Source organism: Diadema antillarum, unplaced genomic scaffold (assembly GCF_040938485.1).
Source record: "Diadema antillarum isolate AM-2024a unplaced genomic scaffold, OU_Dant_1.0 scf00000234, whole genome shotgun sequence".
NCBI lineage: Eukaryota > Metazoa > Echinodermata > Echinoidea > Diadematoida > Diadematidae > Diadema > Diadema antillarum.
In genome coordinates this window covers 415,846-437,772 of record NW_027271123.1, presented here as the reverse complement: position 1 = coordinate 437,772, position 21,927 = coordinate 415,846, and the positions used below count along the sequence as shown (strand labels likewise).

Below are 21,927 nucleotides of genomic sequence, written 5' to 3'. Positions count from 1 at the left end.
TATTGAGTCAGATTGACTTGAAACTTGGTAGAAATATTCCTTGACATTTTGGACATCCGATCCGTGTGAAAAAACTGAAAATTTCTATTGCATATAAGCTGTGCGTGCGAATATGTGCGCGCGCGTACGCGTCCGTCCAATTTTTTCAATTTTTCAAAAAATGCTCCAAATGATCTGAAACGTATGCAAAAAAAATTTGAGCTCGATTTGAGCATACAAATATTTCAACGCGCGCGTACGCGCGCGTTTTAAGATAAATATGAATTTTGAGAACATGAGTAGAACCCACTTGACTTGACGTATATGTGACGTAAATTTCATTGAAAAATTCCATTCCATTAATGAGATATGCATGAAAATGTGTTTTCATATAATGACGTCATAGTGACGTCACGGTCGACTGATCACTATGATTTCACTTGATCTGTCGTCTTTGGGACATGATACATATATGGTATAAGTTTGACATTGATAGGCAATGCACTTTCTGAGCTAACTCTTGCACAACTTTTGCGGAGAAATAAAGAAACTAGAGATTGTAATTTGTCATCACTGACAAATTAAGGTGATCCGATCTTTTTTTTTAATCAATGATTCGAGTCCTGATACTGCAAAGTCTCAGCTACAACATATTAAAATCTGAGAGAAATTCACCGAAGCATAAGTAAGATAGTGCTCGATAAAGAGAGTCATGTCAATTTTCACATCTAAAAAATTCCCTCCCATAGAGATAACACGTCATAGCAAAGATAGAAAAAGAAGTACATATGACCTTTGACCCCACTTTGCACAGACAAGATGGCATCTGAGCAAAAAGTGGTTATTTTATGAAATGATCCCTGTAACATGGTCTTTACGTGTGCAAAATATGGGAAAGATAGGACATGTATTCACCAAGATACAGGATGAAACATCTATGACCTTTGACCCTAATTTACATACCCAAGATGGCGTCTGATCAAGTAGTTGTAATTTTATGAAATAATTTTCGTGACATGAACTAAACATGTGCAAAATATGAAGGTGATAGGGGCTGTTTTTCTTGAGTTATTGCAAAGAAAGTTGCAAAAAGAAAGAAATATTTCAATACATCGAAGATAAATTTTAATTTCAACCAAGTTTTTTCACGTGATCCCGACAACGTATGAAAAAACGAAGGGCACACTTACGATAGCCCTACATCTCAGCTACAACATATTAAAATCTTAGAGAAATTCACCGAAGCATAAGTGAGCTAGTGCTCGATAAAGATAGTCATGTCAATTTTCATTTCCATAAAAATTGCACTCCCATAGAGATTACACGTAAACTGGTCAAATTTGACAAGGTTACCTTCAATCCATTTTTTCGAGGTGATGTCGTCATCAAATCAAAATTGTTTAATTACATTTATGAAAGAACATTTCATAAGCTACAACATATTGAAATTTGGGTGAAAATTGGCAAAGGATTAGTGAGATACGCTCGAGTAAACTTGAAATTTGATGACGTCATTTTGAAAATCTACTTTTTTTACTTTATTAAGAAATTTGATATCTTTTAATCATTTTATCAGCATAGCCAGCCCATGAAATGACATGTACAACTCATCACCTTTCAGAATATGTAAAGAAAATGGGGGGTCACCGTCCATCCTGACGAGTAAAATCCGATTTAAAATTGGCGGTTTTTTGGCATAGTTGCACTGTGTATCCCCATTGACGCACGCGCGGAATTTTGAATTTGACGGGCCCGTATGACGTCATATTGAATCGGATCGACTTGAAACTTGGTAGAAATATTCCTTGAAATTTCGGACATCCGATCCGTGTGAAAAAATTGAAAATTTCTATTTCATATTAGCTGTGCGTGCGTATATGTGCGCGCGCGTACGCGTCCGTCCAATTTTTTCAATTTTTCAAAAAATGCTCCAAATGGTCTGAAACGTGTGGAAAAAAAATTTGAGCTGGATTTGAGCATACAAATATTTCAACGCGCGCGTACGCGCGCGTTTTGAGATAAAAATGAATTTTGAGAATTTGAGTAGAATGCACTTGACTTGAAATATATGTGACGTAAATTTCATTGAAATATTCCATTCCATTAATGAGATATGCATGAAAATGTGTTTTCATATAATGACGTCATAGTGACGTCACGGTCGACTGATCACTATGATTTTACTTGCGCTGTCGTCTTTGCGACATGATACATATATGGTATAAGTCTGACATTGAGAGGCAATGCACTTTCTGAGCTAACCTCTGCACAACTTTTGAGGAGAAATAAAGAAGAAGAAAAAGAAGAACAAAGAATCAGTACAGATACAGAAGGTGATCCGAGAGGATACTCGGATCACCTAATTAATTTCAGCAGGAGGAATTCTTTATATCAGTTCTTCATTTTTGGTGGAGTGTGCCCTAGATATCTAGGTGATTAGTTTTGAATAATCAGAGTACCTGGTAATGGAGAGTATCACATACATTGTACATGTACATACTAGTAGAGCTCTATCTTCAACTTGACTTTTTGTGGGACTCACCAATTATGCAGCATCACCAACAAGTCAATACAATTCAGCTAAGTGTAAAATCCAGCTTCAGTGTTTTTGTGTCTCGTGTGCATTTACATCCTCTGTAGAAGCTTGGTGCAATTGTACAGCTCATCAAGTCTTAAGGAATCTTTTTTTTTTTTTTTGTAATGCATGTCTTCTACTGGAGAAAAATTGAATGTGGACATTGTTAATTTCATTGAATCTAGATACAAATGATGAGCCTTCTACAGCCATGAAATGTACAGAGCTGTATGAATTGGGTGTAAGTTGTCATGTTTCATACTGTAGGTGATCATTTACTATGCAATGTTTTTCATGAAATAGTTATTTTAGTTAAAGCCAGCATACAACTGCAGGCATCAAAAACACTCAGAGAGTGAGTCAGTTACCTGCTTGAGGAGTGGTGTCACATTATAATGAGAGTAAGTTGAAGTCTCCCTACCTGTACCTGCATTTTTCTGAGTTTTGTGACACTGTGGGAAGAACAATTAAGATCGTTCCATGCAGAAACCACACTACTACACTGTAAAATTATGCCAACTATTGCATGGATCACTACACTGTTTATTGTACTACAGAGCTATGTAAGAAAAGCATATTTGTCCAGAAGAACATGTTCAGTCATTCACTTTGGATGGCATGAATATGAGATAGGCTGACAATAATCACAAAACATACTTGTATTTCTGTAGGCCTACATGCAATAACAATTTTTTGTTTGAAATTTTGTGAATTGGGACTTAAAAAAAGACATATTTGCAGTGACAGTGTATACAAATATGCAATTGAGAATCACAGTGATGAAATGAGAAATATATCTTTCCTTTCATGAGAAAACTTGGTGATTTCCCACCTTAGATTATGTTATTCATGGCATTTGCATTGTGGAAGGCAATTAGTCAGAGAGTTCCTCATTTCACAAATTTGTCAGGTGACTCCCAAATTCACAAAAATATAAAAACACTGTTCCCAAATGAAGTACATGTATGCTTGCGGCTATTATAAAAAATCCTAAGATTCAGTGGTACAGTTTTGATGCAATGTATGCATACATGTACGTATGTGCGTACGCAAATTCTCAGCAAGAAAGGAAAAAAACAGTGTACTACACAAAACTCATTGTCAATTAGCACTATTGGTAGGAAACTGTAACTTGTATAATTAATTTCATAGTCTGTATTTTAACACCTCATGTTATGTGCATCACTGCTGTTTGTAATTTTAAACTGGCTGATATGTTCCTTGTAGTCTAGGCCCGAGTGATGATACTCTGACACAAGAAATCAAAGCGGACTAAAATTTGTGCAGAAAACAGTCTAATGGGGAGCTCTGAGGGTAATGTTCTCACGCACACCCACATGTATTCACTTGTATCTGAAGTCAATGCAGACCTGTGCAAATCTAAAGGCAGAGCAAACCCCAACCGAAGGCACAATAAATTACTTTCTATAGTCATTTGCGATAATCACAGGAACAAATACATGTACCGGTATCATGCCTTTCTGCCATTGCATACAATTTGTAGTGAAGGGCTACAAATACAAACAGTCATAAAGTTGCTCATAAGTGGTGCACTGAAGCAGGGCATTTTATTACAGTCCAGCAAAGCATTTAAAAAAGAGCACAGTCCTTCAGTCTCTGGTCCATGAACACTTCACATAAGTATTTGGCACATATGTGTAAATGTTACGTAACTTACATGTAAAAAGGACAGTGTACATACAGTACTGTACATGTATGTCACTTTGCCAATATGGAATGCTAGATTCCATTAATTATGATAGGTAATTGAACCATGGCACAGAAAAAGATTTTGAACACAGGCTGTTTGAAATTTGATTTGATTCACATCTCATGAAAAAAAAGAGTAAGAAAAATAAAGTCTGATGTGAGTGTATTTTGTTGCACTAACATTAAGATATTCACTACAAACGTGATGAATCCCCCCCCCCCCCTTGAGGCATCACATTACATCACTGTCACAACATCAGATGAGACACCCAGGTGTTTCTTGGAGATTTCCCTACTTTTAGATTGTAGTAATGGTGGTCTGCGCTTCATGTGTGCATACATGTAGAGTGTAAGGGAGCAAATGAATTGTCATTGTCATTGTTCCATTATAAACCTCTGAAGGTTATTTGAATGGAATTTGCTGTAAAGTACCAGTATCTGTGTTTGAATACCAGTACTAGACAGACAAATGTCACTCAATTGTGCTGATGTAGTCAGACATTCTCTTCATTGCAAGTTTTCATTTTACATGTCAGCCATACTTCACATATTTCCCACTTTTATTTCTCTATTGAGAGCCTTTGATAAAGGGAAAAAAATGCAATATCATGTATTATATGTTTATTGACTTGCAGTGAATACTGTATCATTTGTTAGAGGGAGACAAATGGAAGAAAATTCAAACTTCAACCTTCACTCCTCTACCTAATATTCTCTTGCAATCTTAAGATTCGTGGTAATTCTGGAATACATACAAACATTGCCAGCAATCATGGTGAAGTATGTACAAAGACAGTGCACATAGATGTAATGAAACCCAGAATTACAGTTTCAAAGGAGACATTCACATAATTTGCCTCTCACTGCTGCACAGAAAAAAAGAGCAAAAGGATATAAGTCTTTCCTGTAATTAGAAAGTCTTGTATAAAAAAAAAAGGTCACTGAATTAATGTCTGTTCTCAGAGGGACACTATCCAAGTCTTGAGAATCTGTGTGGAATTGACTTTTTATTTTCAGTTATGACTCGGCAGCATGCTTTGGTACAATGTTTTTGAAGGATATCTCATTTTAATTTTAAGTAGCCATGATTTCTAGCCAGTGAAATTTAATGACCACATACTGACATTATTCTCAATTGTCTTTCACGTTGACCCACTATCTCACTCTTCAAAAAATTTTTCCTCTTTGGTCATGTGTCATCAGGCCAAACAATCGTAGTGAACGTTTTTCTGTATCATCTGTATGTTTTCATTGTGCTCAATAGAATACAGGTATACTTACATCATTTATAGCAGGTGACTATGTGTGTAGGTGTTTTCAAATGGAACAATTATTCCTTTTATGTCCTGTATTTGTTTACATATGCCCGCTGTCATTGGTTAATAATTAAAAAAAAATTATGCTTTCAAAGTGCTGAATGTGTGATATCTATTACCTCTTGTCTATCCTCAGGTGAAACTCAGACATCAAAAGATGTAGCTCTCCGGCCTATGATAGGCTGCAGGGGTAAGATCAAAGACAAGGTGGAAAACTCTCGGAAGTTTGTGAATTATCCACTGTTGGCAAGCAGTCCAAACCAGCATCATGCCTGGGGAAATCAAGAAACCCCTCTACATTGGATCTTCAATGGAAGACCTGAACAAGAAAGTCGACCACAACTTGACAAAGGGCCAGACATCCAGGGTGTGAGTAGATAGACAAATCTTTCCTATTTTATACACATAAAGAATGAATATTTAATCTGTTTATCCTGTGTAGAACTTTTTCATATATTCATACTTTCAACAAATGTGACAGTGCAATGCAGTGCTTGATGATGGTTTGTTTTCTGAGTTTCCATCTTAAAGTGTGATCTTTTTACCACCGCCTTGTGATGTAGGTATGCAAAGTCAGCTGGGAAGGTGCTAGGTGAGGCAGAGAAAGCCTATAGGGAGAAGGATGAGGAGAGGGCCTATGTGCTCTTTATGAAGTACATCGCACTATGGCAGGCCACCAGGAAAGCCCGCGATTACAAGCAAAATAAGGTCAGTTGTGCGTGGCAATGATTATAAATCTTGATCAGGTTGCCCAGCACTTGCCCAGTGGTCATTGGCAAGTTAACATCAGGGCCCCATTTCATAAAACTTATTATCTGTGACAACTGCCACATTTCTATGACAAATTTCCTCTCAGCCAATCAGATGCAAGGATTTCAGTAGCTTGTAACAACTATCACAACTTGTCACTGATAACAAGTTTTATGAAACGGGGCCCTGGTCTGGACAAGTAATGCAGTCATTTTCTTTCTGTGTTTATATACCTTTCTATCCAGTTATATTTCTTTCTGTCTGTGTCTATTTATCTGTCTATATGTCTATCTATCTGTGATGTATCTATCTACGTGTATCTATCCATCTGTCCATATCTATTTATCTACATGTATTAACATATAAAATGTATTTGCTATCTGTTTATGTACGTCTACAGTGTATTTTTCTATCTATCTGCAATGTATCTTAATCTATACAGGTGTGTCTATCCATTAATGTGTGTTTCTGATTTGATTTGGTCTGCAAGTCATATACTGACATAAGAATTACAAAAATTGAAACTCATAATCGTTCAGTAGTGTATTCCAATTATATTGTGTTGTTCTACTGCATTTTCTCCGATATATATATATTTTTTTTTTATTGTATCCTGTGGTTCAGTAGAATGTTTTTTTTTTTTTAATTTGTAGAATATTTGCCTTTACTTGTAGATTGTGTAGTGGATGAGATATTTTAGCCCTAAAATGCCAAATTCGTTTTCAAAAATAATGTAGAGTCTTGATGGCCCTTCCACCAGCATGGTACCTGATAAATCTGTATGTACCGTAAAACGAGGAATGTTTGCGTGCATTTTAATTTCGCAAATTTCACGAGCGCCAAGATTCGTGAAATTAAAATGCATGCGAAAGTTCTTGTCTACACTATATGCATTGAATGCCAGTGGCAGTTCGCGAAAATTTCATGCCACAAAAAAGGCGTCGGCTCTAATTTGCGAAAATTTCATGCCGCGAATATTATACATGTATCATGTTTTACAGTAATCTCTAAAGAAACATGACATGGTGTATTTTCAAGTGCATTTATACTAAATCCCACCCGGACTGTGCACAATCAGCAAGTAATGAATAGAATGTAATGATTGTAAAAAATAAATCTGATGGTTGAAGGGTGTGTACAGTTCTGGTCGAGGTGAGGATTTAGCTTTTAACGTTTTGCGAGATATTCAGAAACCACTCTATGAGATGTCAAAGAGCATGCAATTCTAAGAGGTATCAAAAGTTATTTATTATTATTATTTGATGAAAATCGGGTTTTAAATGGCTGAGATATCCAAAAACAAGGTGAAAGAAAGAGATCCTAATAAAAGGCGTGGCCTGTCGCCTTTTACTATTATCACTTTTTTGGATATCTCAGCCATTTGAAAACCAATTTTCATCAAATAAACGTTGAATCCTTCTTAAAAATTACATGCTCTTTCATATTCAGAGCTACCAAGTCCCACGCATTCTGCGTGAGACTCAAGCATTGAGGGGCCATCTCACGATCTCACGCATGACACCCATTTTTCTCACGCATCGGGCAAAGTCTGCAACTTGGGCCTATAATAATGAGCATAGCTCAAAAGATTAAAGTGATAGCTGCAATTGAAGGTATATTTCCCTTTTATCTTTCAAAATAAGTAAAAAATAGTCACTTAAGTATGCACCTGATCACATCATTAAGAGCTAAAAATTGAAAAAGCTCCCTACCGTGGGAGGTCACAGGAGGAGAAACCCCTCCCACACCCTCGCTCGCGCGCACATTGGCATGCCGAGATGCCGAGTCATGAAAATCTCACTCATAAAATTTTTTTGAACTTGGCATCCCTGCATATTTCATAAGAGGTTTCTCATTATCTCACCTAGGAATGTTCAAAACATGAATTCCCACCTCAACCAGTACTGTACAGTCCCTTTAAAGGAACTTCTCGTCGCTGCATGTCTTCTTAACATACATGTACATGTATGCAGTACAATGCTGTCATGATGGTAATACACCAATTGGTTGTATTTTTCTGTTGTGTTTGTGGCTATTTGATGAAAATTTGTCTTATTTCACTAATAATAAAGCAGCCCATGAACTATGACCCCATGAGTATGTATTGGTAGGTTTTCGCTGATTGTGAGCTTCCTTTACTTCCTTATATTTTTCATCTGTCAGTGATTGACTTTCAATGTACATTTGTCATGTGTCGTCGGTTATCAAATTGCAGTGATATTGAAAATAGCCCAGACTTTCCCTTTAATGGCACTCTTTACTGAATGTACAGGAGGCTAGTGCTGTTTAGATGTTTAAATGGATATTTAATTAAACAAAATGTCACTTCACATTTGATACAAATCATAGATGCATAATTTCCATTCTGAAAGCTGGCTTGTTGCTGTTAACTAGCTAGTGGTATTGTAATTGATGGGAATATCATGTTTTTATCTATCAGGGCAGGAATCACATAAAAATTAGGAATTTAATATCTTGTCAAATGACTAATTGACACTCTTTATTTAAAAAATATGTCAGCCACTATGATTTCTGTCATTAAGTTCATTGTTTATTGAGCTACAGCATTATATGTATGTAAAATTAACTGAGCATAATCTATGAATGCAGAAATATAATTCTGTGTTACCCAATCAGAGCATGTAATTAATTTGACAATTTGAAAATGACATTTTTGTCTATGCTTATTCTTAGCTTTTTCAATGGTTGTATTTTCACATGGTTGAAGTGTTTCTTCTACTATATTCATCCATATAATGGATGCAGCGTTGATAAAAGGGCATGTGGCCATTAACTAATATTCTTTACACTACATCCATGCATACCGTATGGATACAGTATTGATAAAAGGGCATGAGGTCAAACCTTCATTAACATATTCTTTCCACTACATTCATGCATGTGTGGATGCGGTATTGATAAAAGGGCATTTGGTCATGAAGTTCATTGTCCATACAGACAGTGTAAGTTAGGTTGTGACGATGTATTCATATTCCATAATGCATTGAATTTTGTATTCTCGTGTACACTGTGCAGGATTTTGTGGATGCCCTGCTTGGTACAAGTGGCTGTTCAAAGGCTATCACTATGGCAGAAGAGCTTTCTGAATCCCTCAAATTCAGGTGACTTCTTGATTAACCATTAAGTGACTGGTTCAAAGTCTAATCTGGAGCAGAACAGGGGAATGATCTCATCAGAGCAACATTTTGAAATTGATTGTTCGAGTGCATCAAATAGAGCACAAGTGGAGAAGTTAGCACTCACTCTCTGTTTGATACATTATACAAGTTTTTCAGGCTTTTCTTCTTGTATCGTGTCTGGTTAATATTAAACAAGCATACGGTTTGTAATATTTTGTTACATGTATTATCCAGTGTCACACAAACATTCTCATTTCATATTTCTATGTTATCTTTTGGTGGCTTTTGGGTCTTGTGAAAATCTGATATAGAAAAAAAAAAGAGTTAAAAATGCATCATAAGTCCAAGTATTTTCACCAATAGCAATCTTTATTACTCCAAGAGCTACTGAAAAGAATTAATCAACATTGTGCACTCAACAATCAGTGTGAAATATCCCAATTCAACAGAACTAGTAACACTCATTTTCTCAAGGCATGATGCAATTTATAACGTGTCTGTATCCTATAGGTTTGACTTTACAATAATCTTAGAACTCTCCTTCTTTTTCACTGATAGAGAACAATAATGTATTGCTTCAGTAATGCAGTAAATGAGCCATGATTAATACATAACGTTGTTATTGGCCAGTCTCGGGTCAGTGCCCATGACTGCAGTTGCGAAGGGAAACATAGTACGTTTTAATGCAGACGTTACAAGCCTACAATACTGTGCACTCATGCCACCTGCGGGGTCTTTAATATTCATTTTGTGGAGACAGTCCAAGGTTCAAGGAGAGTAGATATTTAGAAGCAGTGTTGGGTGCATTGTTCACATTGTAAGGGGTAAGAGCTGCTGTGGAGTTTGGGTGCACCTCCAGGCATAATCTGGCAGTTACAGGGTTGTTATCATTGCATACATGATATATTTGTACTATACAACTTCTCTTGAAAATTCAGTGATCACCCATGAAGTCCTAACCATTTTGTTGTTTGGTGTTTTTATCGCTTAATTACAATTCTTACTATCAATCTTCAGCCTTTCCTAGGGTAGATCATAGGTATTAAATTCTCTTTCTTTTGAATTCTCTTGTCACTTTTGATTGCTTCTTTTATTTGAAGAATTCTTAAAAGCCTCTTGATTGCTGAATTTACAACCGAGTCTTAATTGGCAATGTGTTTTCAAAATTTTTCTGTCAAATTGAAAAGTTGTATTTTTTTCTGTACACTTTGTACAGTTCAATTGGATTTAAGCCATTACTAATCTTTCTTAGATATATGAGTTATGGAGTGAAATTCAGTAGTGCTAATTCAATAATGACAAGATGGTCATTTCTATGCCTAAAGACGTCATTGAACTTTCTATGCCTAAAGAATAACGATACAGGATGGCAGGGCGGCATCGAAAAGAGTAACTATGTGCTTCAGAGAGATGTACTGGGATACTTTGATAGAAAGATTGTCAAGTTGTAGGATCTGTTTATAAGTCTTTTTTTTTTTTAAGTTTAAAAAGGTTTGGAATCAGTACTAAATACAGATGCTCATTAAATACTGATTAATACAAATAAAGGAAATAAAGACCAATGAATAGGGCTAACGAAAACACACCTGACTTAACAGTAGGACGGAGGAGTGAGAGGTTGATTGGTTAGGGATAGAAATATTCTAACTCTAGATTTAAGCAAGTTATTTTGCAGCTGTTTTAAAAGTTAGGTAAATGTTCTGAGGCAACTGCTATGAACTCCCCAGTCATGATTAGCTGATATTTTTTGCACGGAATATGCAATATTGGTGTCTTCAATTCAAAGTTTCTTTACATCTGCATGAAACTATATACAACAGAATTAGTTGGGTCTTAGTATCAAAGGCAGAGAAGCATATTAATCAAAATTAGGATTCCTGTATCGAGTAATTGGTGTGGAAGCAGTAAAAATAGAAATTGTTTTGGCTTGATTTAAGTTTTGAAATGTAAGTTTGAAGTACACATCACATAAACTAGCCAAAAATGCACATGAAATCCCGCCCCTTCCCCCCCCCCCCAAAAAAAAAAGTACTTGACTAACAGAAATTTATGGTTTTACTAATTGCTAAGAGTATTTCCTTTTGCAACTGTTTGTGTAATTGTCTAGAACTATTTAAAACAATTTCAATTCAATTTATTGAATTCATAAAAGCAATACAGCCAATATTTAATGTACAATAATCAAATGTGGATGAAACCACTAAAAAGCCAGTGACTTGAAGGTTGTGATACCCTTTACTGGATTTACTGGATTTTATTTTTATTTAGATTGTGATGATCAGGAAAGAGCTTCATAATGCTTTATATTCATTCACCCTTGGCAAAGTAAAATTCTGTCAGTTATGTCAGACTCTTGTGCCCCATATTACTTAAAATTTTCTGTGGACTGCATTCTGCCTACAGTCTTCAGAAGCAGTTATGAATACAAAATACTAGGATCAATTTAACAAGTGCTCTGCTCTATGCAGGTAATATATGTAGGAAATTGGTGTTGCTAAAATCTTTGTATCATCACAATTTGTAGATACAAAGAGTTAAAGGAGGCAGAAGAAGTCAGCAAGAGAATTGAGGAGGAGAAGGAGAAGGAGAAAGCTGCAACAAATGGAGAGAAGGATGGGAAGAAGAGTGGAGGGATGGACACACCAACCATGAATGGTGATGCTGAGGAGAACACTTCAGAGGAAAAGAGAGTACTAGGTAAGACTTTGCAATAGTGGCTTCAGTGAGGGGGGGGGGGGGGGGGGAGTTGTATTTGTGTAACAGGCCATATGAAAATAGGGTAGGTAGGTCGATTTTTTATTTTTAAACCTCGGAAATGGGAATTTTTAACAGTGAATTTACTCATAACTTGTAAATGCATGCATGCAGACCCCTACCTGCTACTACACACACGGATTAGATAAAAACACACAGATAAATCACCAAAAAAAAAAAAAAAAAAAAATGGCAACTGTACCGTAGCGATAACGATTGCACTATCGATATTGAAATATTGTGCTAACGAGAACATGACAGCAAAGATTTTTTTTTTTTTTTTTTTTTTTTTTTTTTTTTTTTTTTTTGTGAATTCTCTAGGTTCTGGGACATTTTTAGGGTCGGTCATGTGACGCCAATAAAACTTTTTTTTAATGGCCTAATTTTGAGTGGGAGGCAGAATTATATCGTCTTATCTGAACCAATAATTAGTGCTGAAATGCTTAATAGTAATGGTATACAAAAATGGAATGTTGATAAAGTAATCAACACCAATGCTGAAGATGAGAATATGTTGATAAGTTAGGATGTAACATGAAAGAGTATTTTGTGCCATATTCTCTTCTAGGTAAGGCTGGACTCGTCACCTCTATAGAGCTGTACAAGGAGCTGCAGAGTGATCCGTCCTCAATATTGCTGATGGACATCCGCCGATCAGACCACTTCCGAGATTCTCACATCACCATGGGGCAAGTCTTCAACATTCCTGCAGAGATCCTAAAGCCAGGGTATGTCTGACGTCATTCCTCGCGCCATATTTAGATGACCTGAGCATTGCTCAAGGGAACTGTTATGATCATTTTCATCTGCCAACCACTATCTATTATCTATGGTCTGTTGCCAATCATGTACTGTCCATAAATGTCTTAAATTTTGTCATTTTCTTTTAAACCCAAGGTCTGATTTTACTCAAACTTGGCATGAATCATAGGTTAGGGGTAGGGGATACATGCTTGTTTAAATACTTCAGGTGGTCCCACAAAATGAGGAAATTTAAAAAAAGAAAAGAAAAAAGTGTCTACCAGAACCAGACGTAGTATAACATTATCATAGTGCATTTAGATCCTTTTAGAGGTAGATAACAAAAGTTGTTCATGACAGCCAATTACCCTGACATAACCTGACTAAAACTGACATTTTCATCCTCTTCTTTCAAATGTATGATCTGATTGTAGAGTGATTTTGGCTCCAGAAATTGGGTGTGCTTGTCATGAGTGTATTTCATCCATACAGAATAACTGCTGCAACTCTGGGCAAGGGCCTAGGCCAGGAGGCTAAGGCTTTGTGGGACCAACGAATGGAGGTGGAATTCATTGTGCTGGTTGATTGGGAGGAAAGCATGGTACCAGAGTCTAATCTTGCCATAGTCAAGGACACAATGTGTAAGGTAAGAGAACACACAAGAGATACATTTGGTGAAAGGAATTGAGATCTCTACCATATACTGTAAAAGTGGGTATTTTCGCGCGATTAATTTTTCGCGCTTGGCCGGGTCAGAAGAATTTCGCGTGTTTTTAATTCCGTGGAATCAAGATGTCACGCACAGGAACATATGGCAAGCAAAAATATTCGCGTGCTTTTATTTTCGCGCTAGTTTCAGGTTGCGCGAAATGCGCGAAAATTTCAACACCGCGAAAATTTCCACTTTAACAGTATGATGCAAATAAATGTATATGAAAAAAAAAAAATGTGTGTGAAAGAGATTGCTCTCCAGTCTTGCTAGTTAAATGATTAGTCACTCACAAATATTCAGTGGCAAAGCAACTTATCATTGTGTGAAGATAACAGGTATTATGTTTATAAATGAATTTTTATGATTTTGGTACATGAATGGTGGTACATGGGAAGTGATTTGGCTCAGTATGGTGATTTGACTCAAACAGTAGTGCATCTGCCTCCAGATCCAAAGGACCCAGGTTCAGTCTAAGTGAGCAATGTTGCTTGTAGTCAATGCCATCGCCCCTAGTAAGAGGCATAAAACTCTGTCCCTCAGATAGGACGTAAAATTAAGGTCTCATATGTGAGAGAGTCACAATTCATGCACATACAAGATCCCACTTCATTCATTCATCACAAATAGCAGTGTGTGTAACCCAGTGACGTGGTGTGGCCTCACGTTCAAGTGGACCCCATGGAAGACCAGCTAGTGCAGCTGAATATGGGCTATCAGCCATCTTCTCTTATGGAATATAGAACAAACAAACAAATATGTATGATTTTACATAGAACTTTCAAAAACCAGGAACTTCACTAAGAATAAGGAAGCTATGAAAAGGAACTATGAATATGAATTCCTTCCCTGGTAATGATTTTCATGCAGATAATTTAGACAATTTAATATCAGTGATAGTTGCCCTTTCCTGCTAGCTCTTCTGATACCTCCAAATTTTTCCCCTTGATTCAAAACTTTGATATCATATTAGGGTATGCCCAGTATCAACCAGGTCACTGATCCATTCATCCATTTTCAAAATCACCCAAAGTGTGCCATGTAAGATTGTATACTGTTTCTAAACTGTTGTAACCTGTGCAGTTCATAAGCAAGTTTGTTTGACTTTTGTAGATGTCTTTTAGTTATTTCACTGGTTGCAATCAAAACAGCCTTACATTTGAAAGTGATTTTTTCCTTTGATGAATGAGAGCATATTTAAAAGTCTATTTCAAATTTTCCTTTAAATTGAGAGAAGAAAGTAGTTGAGCCAGTATTAAGGATAAATATCAGACGATCTCATGTGATGTTCAGGAGTTTATTGACTGTAATCGAGTCAACTGCAAAGACATGGTGTGCGTAACACATGGAAACAGATCAGAGTATGGAAAGCCAACTGAAACAACATAATTGACATATAATCACAACGGCGCTGTAAGTCATTGGATAGTGTGTGTAGATTATTTGGCTACTGTCTTCCTCCCTTACACAGTGGGACTGGCAGACGGCATACAAGAACGATCCACTTGTGCTGAAGGGTGGATATGAGGACTGGCTGTTGAAATATCCCATGTACACAAGCAACCCTCACGCCAAGAAGCCTGCCAAGAAAGTGGAGGACTCCAAGAATTTGTGTATGTGGAACTAAGCATCACAGAAACTTTAAATTGTCAGTCAGAGTGACACTTAGTGTGGGCAGAGAGAGCCTTTCCATCACGAGTTCTTTGGAAGATTTCTATTTCCGAATGTCTACCCAGATGATGGCATACCTGACAAAAATCTTACATGTAAATCAACAGGTTATTGCTATCAAGATGATCACTTTATTAGAGTCTTGAAACACTTTGCCATCAAGGCACTGTTTCTGAAGGGTGCTGGAATGCACTAGAATTTATTGTAAACTTTGATAAGATATGTAACTTTTCTAAAGATTTACCTGATAAGTTGATAATTGCCAAGAGAAATGACACAGACCTGTGTGACTAGTTGTCCAAGTTATATGATCAGTTGTTCTTTTAGAATAACTTTGTAGAAGATTGCACAGTGTAGATGTGCTAAGTTTTTTACACCTGTTTTCTTCTTCTAACCTCATCTCCAGTGGACTTTGAGTACCCAGTATTTGATGACGAGAAGCCACCCCCTCCTGCCCCAGCTGCTGCCCCTCCTAGTCAACCTCTCCCTGTCAATGGAACCTCAGCTGGCAATGCCACAAATCAGCCAAAGCCACTCCAGAATGGCACTGGGCATCCTCACCCGAGAATGTTCTTCATCTCTGGCCAGCCTACGGTGGACCGCTCCATCAAGCCGGGGGCCGCAAGACCATCAGGGCCCCAGGCTAAAAGTGCCATCCATTCAGACTCTGGCAGAGATGTGTCGAGACCAGCTACGGTCTCGGGAGTCACCCCTGCCCCCCCAGCATCAGGCAGGGATGGCAGTACCAAGCCTCCCCAGGGACCACCCAGCAATGGTGGTGCTAGTACTGTGGCAAAGCCCTTGGCCACACCAACTGTAAACCGAAACCTAAAACCCAAGACAGACATCACTGGGGCTGATAGTGTTGATGGAAAACAAGAAAGAGGTGATGCAACTGATGGGAAGGCACCCATCACAGAGCCTGGGACGAAGTCTGTGGAAAATTCCTCAGTCACACCATCTCATCCCCCTCCACCACCGGCTCCAGAGTCGGTTGAAGAGGACACCAAACAGGCTGCTCATCTGGAAGAACTGAAGATGAAAGAGGAACAGGTATGTAGGCCTGCTGTGTTTTTGTATGTGGTTTTATTTCACATTGTGTCTCATGCATTTCCATTGTATCTTTTAAGAATCTGCCATTTAAAAATCTGACCTATTGAGTCATATTTATTGTGAAATTCTTTGTAACATTACAAAGAGCAAAGATAGCTTGTGGAAGTAATATTATATACAACAGGGTCTGGGTATTGTGTCATGAGACTCGTGAGTTATAATGTATGAGTACAAGTTTGCAAGACAGTTAACCATTCCAGCAGTATTACTACAGATAACCTGTGTGTGTTTACATGTTTCTTGAAGGCAAGATAGTTAAGCATTCTAACAGTATTACTATAGATAACCTGTGTGTGTTTACTTGTCTCTCGAAGGCAAGAAATGACCTGAATAAGATGCGATATGACAAGACCAAAGCTGAAAATGAGCGACTGAAGGAGGAGAAGGCGGAGATGGAGAGGAACCTGCAGAAGCTCCAGGCACAGCTGGCAGAGGCCAACGCCAAGAAAGAGCTGAAGAAGCAAGCAGCCGCTGCCAAGCCAGCCTCTCCCACGCATTCCACCCCTCCTGCATCTCCAGCCATCAAACCAGAGGACAACCAGTCCAGCCCCAGCAAGAGAAGCGCCACCACGAGCGGTTCCGGAGATGCATCCTCTGCTCCTCCGGCCAGCAAAGTGGCAGAGAACAAGTCCAGGCCCAGCCCAGTCTTGCCCAAGACTCAGCCCAACCAGAACTCAAACGCTGCTCCTGCCGATGGAAAGTTAGCCAGTGGGGCTTCCTCTGGAGAAGTCCCTACTGCTGAGGTCACTACGACCTTACCCAGAGGCTGGGAGAAGAGATGGGATGAGAGGTCTAAGAGATACTTCTACCTGAATCACAATGATAACACCAGTCACTGGAATCCTCCGCCTCCTGGTGTCCCAAAGCCCTGTGACCCTGAGCCCAGACCAGCCAGTGAGAGATCACATCCTGATTCTGCCTCCTTGTCACTGAGACAAGATGGTGAGATATTAGCAAATTAACAATTCACAGGAAGAGAGAGAAAGACTAACAGATATGTCTAGGGTATCACCTTTTTTGCAGATCGATAAGTGAGTATTTGCAGATATTCTGTATGCACCATATGTTTAGCAAGTCTAATTTTATGCCAGTCAGGACTTCACAACAATTTTGAGTGGTTGAATTTTTGAGTAAAACAATAAAGGGAGGAATGCACATTGTGCTCATATCGGGATCAGATGTGATATATTTCTTAGTTGTAGAACTCACAAATAGCCCCCTGCTCACAAAATTCACAAAAATAAAAAACCCACAAAATATATGGGTATAGGAGTAGTCAAACATATCTAAAATGGCAACTGAATGAAAACAGATGTGACATCAATTGACCACTGAGAATTATGGATGCATTGCTGCACACAGACCCTATCAATATGACAATCTTCTTGACCTCTCAACACAAGCTGCTGCTATAGACAGGTTGCCATGGAGATGACAAGATGTAACCCTTTCAGGACCAGCATCGCAACAAGGCTATTGACGTTGTATTTAATATTATGTAAACATGTTTGCAACGGTACTGAAAGAGTTACCTGTGTCATGACTTCTGTTGCTACAGGCAGCAGTGCTCCACCGAAGTCCTCCAACACCACACCTGGCCAGGTGAGGCGCGAGCCTCTCAAGTCGGAATCTTCCGAGCCGTCCAGCAAATCCAGTGGGCTCAAGAGGTCCCTCTCCTCCCCCAACGTTGCCCAGATGGTGATGAAGGAAGGAGATCGGAGCCCCTTTACTATGCCAGTTCCTACTGTTGATAGGTCCAGCAAGCCTATAGAGAGGTAAAACAATGATATTTGTCATTAATCATACAGTCAAACCTGTCTGTAGCGGCCACCCAAGGGAAACAACAAAAGTAGCCACTATAGACAGGTTGGTGGCCATTTTGAATTTTAATACTTGCATTTTATAACAGCTGAAAATACTGCATGTTATTTAAAAAACAACACAACAACAGCCAGCAAATAAGTTTGCATGTTCAGCTATTATGGGAATTTTTGTTGTACAATTCACTTCTTTTTTTTTCTTTGCCTCTTCTGTTCTTTTGATTTAAAAAACACAAAATTTTGGGCCTGAGGCCGGAACTGCATGCTCTGGTTTGTACCGATTTGCATGAGCGGGGTTCACGAATGCTGAGTTCGATGTAGATTCATGATCATGTGTGAAGCTTACGTAAACAACAAACAATATCCAGACAAGTATCATATTGTCCTTATTCATAGGGACTTAAACACTAACTAGCCGGCACTTTATAATAAAATTCTACCATGTTATTAGGAGTTGTCTAATTTGCCTTTGTAGCATCTATTCAGGGCGGCATTACTGAATCCTAAATCTAATCTATATAGTCAAGTTAGTGGTAAAACGGCTTTTCGTGGCAAAGAGCTGCGTTAATTTTGTCAATTGTGTCTGTGTCACGAGTGTGATTGTGACTGAGCTAGGAATCGGTAGAATTCACGCAATGAACATAAAAGACATCGTATTCACGGCTGATTTAACGGTTCAGCTAAATTTTTGTGGCCCGCTATACGCAGGTAGATATTCACCACGGGATACAAAATGAGTGGCTGCTGGCCTCTTTAGGCAGGTGGCTGCTATATAAAGGGTCTATAATACAGCAATTTCGTGCGGGGGATTTTTCAGTGGCCGCTATAAGCAGGTGGCCACTATAGAGAGGTGGCCGCTAAGACAGGTTTGACTCTCTCTATATGTATATATATATATATATATATTTTTTTTTTTTTTTTTGCATAAGCATCTTTATATGAAGAGTTTGATTGCAAAAGGAGTTAACTATATTCCTGTCAATTTGAGATATGTGTGATTAAACCTGCCACAAAAACAAGGTAAATGATAAGAAATTATTGTATTTCTAATTGTAACTTTGCAAAATGTTCCTTGCAAGGCACTATTGAAACAGTTTTGTTTTTCTCTTATCTGATGATGGACTTACTTCAAAATGTGTGAAAATAGCACTTAACCTGTTTCATGATCAAAGTCTATGAATGCGTATCTATGACTGATTATTTCAGGAGAGAGCATGCAGCTTTTCTTCTTTTTTTTGTAGTAAATGCAATGCATCTTTAACATTGATCTTCAATAATGCATATCTATGCAAATAATTGTAGATGAATATAATGTGTGATCAAAATTTTGCCAATCACTTAATAGTTTCTTATAATAAAAAAAAGAGAAGAAAACACTGCTTGATATCATATATGTATGTATCATAGTGCTAGAGTATTTAACTACCGGTACATGCCACAAGGTAATTGAGAGGCTTCCTTGTACATTCCGTGCGCATGGTCATATAGACTGGTTAGAGGAGTTCTGTGTGACCCCATGCACTTGAAAATAATTAGAAGTTTTGTGTACTACAAGATCTTATCAGTTGACTTTGGGATTACTGACTGTCTATTGATATAAGTGCTGATTAATTTGTGCATTATCTCCTACTACATATACATGTAATTGAGAGATGGTGAAAAAGTCTGATCTTCCAAAAATCTGTAGTGTGTGTCATAGTTTGTGGTAGATGCTGTGGTGTTATGTATAGCTTAGAAATGGGTCATTATATCCATAAACACCAGTTATGACTGTAATAGACTGTAACACAGTGCCGATGTGACGGCTTTTTTGTGTCCTGTACATTGTGCACATAGTACACATAGTGTAACTCTTTTCATGTCTTTATCCTCCATTGTTTTCCAGACCTCCGCAGCAGATTACCCAGTTCAAATCAGCCTATCCAAACAGAGTGCGCAATCTCAACCCTATTTTTGGGAATCAAGTAAGTGAGAGTCTATTCTGGTTTACAAAGTAAAGTGACGCATATTTGCTTGCTTGCTCTTGCTTGTGTGTGTTTGTTTGCTTAAGAGAAATCATTAACCAGCATCAACGTTGTTTGACTTTGATTATATGACTGCAAAGTTTTAATTTATATACTTTCTTATCGACTTTTTTTATGAACATATTGATTGTATGATGACAATATTGATAATTTAATTTCTGATGTTCTTGATCTACTTGATATCACAAAATGCAGATGTTTAAATAAAAGCGCATTTAGATTTAAGAATGGTCATTGATATTTAATTTCTTATTCGTAGGGCTGAATTATTAAACAGTTTTGGCAATTCACATGCAAATGGGCAGTCCTTTTTGTCTTTTTTTTTTAATGTGATGAGACTTGCAGTGGTAATGCATCTTGGGAGAAACAAAGGTTGTGGGTATGTTTATAGGATACAAGTTTCAACAGCTCAGTATCATAACTCTTATTTATATGAACATTGCATTTATGCAGCTAAGATATTGCAGTTATTATACTGTTGGCTTTCTATGTCTCTCAACTGCAGGGGCGTGCTTTGACTGGTCTGCGTAACCTTGGCAACACATGCTTCATGAACTCTGTGATTCAATGTCTGAGTAACACTACACCGCTGGCAAAATACTTCATCATGGACAACTACCTGCCTCACATTAACAGGTTAGTCTTCATCAGGGCAGCCTGTGACAAGTGCTGTAACTATTGCCTGCTTGAGTCTTAGATTGACTCGTAAGAGTGACTGAAGATGTGAAGATTATGATTTCAAAATGGCAAGAAGCATTTGTGTTGAAGCATTGAGAATTATGCAGGGTTGATTTACTTTCATTGGTGACTTTCAAAGCGATGGGGAAAAATTGCCTTGGATTTCATATGACTGTGAAAACAGCAACAACCAAGCAAAAAACAGCTACCACAAAAGGGAACTCAAACAACCAAATGACCTAAGGTTGTTTGTTTGTCTGTCTGTGTTTATGTGGTTCTGGAAAAGCTACATTTATTGAAAGGGTATTGTTCTGGGGTGGAGAGAAAATTTATTGTCCACTGATTAAAGTTGATGACGTACAGTTGATCCAAAGTTACTCCCTCCATCCACTGTCATGAATATTTGCAATCATCCTCAAATGTGTGCTAAACTCTTGTGTTTGAGATTGTTGATCCTTTCTAATAATTACATAAAACTGTGTTATTAACTAAAGTGTTTAAACAAAAATAGTTTACATATAATGATAGAATATGTTCAGTATATCAAAAAGTCATGTGAAGAAAATTTCAATTTCTGTTTCTGTCAATAATTATAGAAATAATTCTGTGTACAAAAACATTCAGTGATATGCTGACTTGCATCGATGTTTGTACTCATATTACAGAAAAAACCCTTTAGGGCGGGGTGGAGAAGTGGCAGAGGAATTTGCCATCGTGGTAAAGGCAGTCTGGTCCGGTCAGTATCGGTCAGTGGCACCTAGAGACCTGAGGGACACAGTGACCAAGTACGTTCCTGAATTTCGCAAGCACATTGGCCACCATCATGACTCCCAGGAATTCCTGCTCTTTCTACTTGACGGACTACATGAAGACCTTAATCAGGTTTGATACAAACCAGCATTAATCCATGCCAGTTTAAAGGGATCGTATAGTTTTGGTTACGACCT

At 37.8% G+C, this 21,927-nt stretch overlaps 1 protein-coding gene across 1 annotated transcript in view; it reads left to right on the top strand.

The window, feature by feature from the left end:
• LOC139724853 (ubiquitin carboxyl-terminal hydrolase 8-like) overlaps nucleotides 1–21,927 on the top strand; it is a 40,280-nt gene that overhangs the window by 10,954 nt on the left and 7,399 nt on the right. Inside the window, exons 2-14 of the mRNA XM_071635977.1 lie at nucleotides 5,717–5,949; nucleotides 6,144–6,288; nucleotides 9,367–9,452; nucleotides 11,995–12,167; nucleotides 12,793–12,952; nucleotides 13,458–13,611; nucleotides 15,146–15,287; nucleotides 15,752–16,398; nucleotides 16,773–17,400; nucleotides 18,017–18,233; nucleotides 20,164–20,242; nucleotides 20,808–20,938; nucleotides 21,646–21,862. Of these exons, the coding sequence (XP_071492078.1) occupies nucleotides 5,849–5,949; nucleotides 6,144–6,288; nucleotides 9,367–9,452; nucleotides 11,995–12,167; nucleotides 12,793–12,952; nucleotides 13,458–13,611; nucleotides 15,146–15,287; nucleotides 15,752–16,398; nucleotides 16,773–17,400; nucleotides 18,017–18,233; nucleotides 20,164–20,242; nucleotides 20,808–20,938; nucleotides 21,646–21,862 (2,880 nt within the window). The 5' untranslated portion in view covers nucleotides 5,717–5,848. The remainder of the gene's footprint in view (nucleotides 1–5,716; nucleotides 5,950–6,143; nucleotides 6,289–9,366; nucleotides 9,453–11,994; nucleotides 12,168–12,792; nucleotides 12,953–13,457; nucleotides 13,612–15,145; nucleotides 15,288–15,751; nucleotides 16,399–16,772; nucleotides 17,401–18,016; nucleotides 18,234–20,163; nucleotides 20,243–20,807; nucleotides 20,939–21,645; nucleotides 21,863–21,927) is intronic.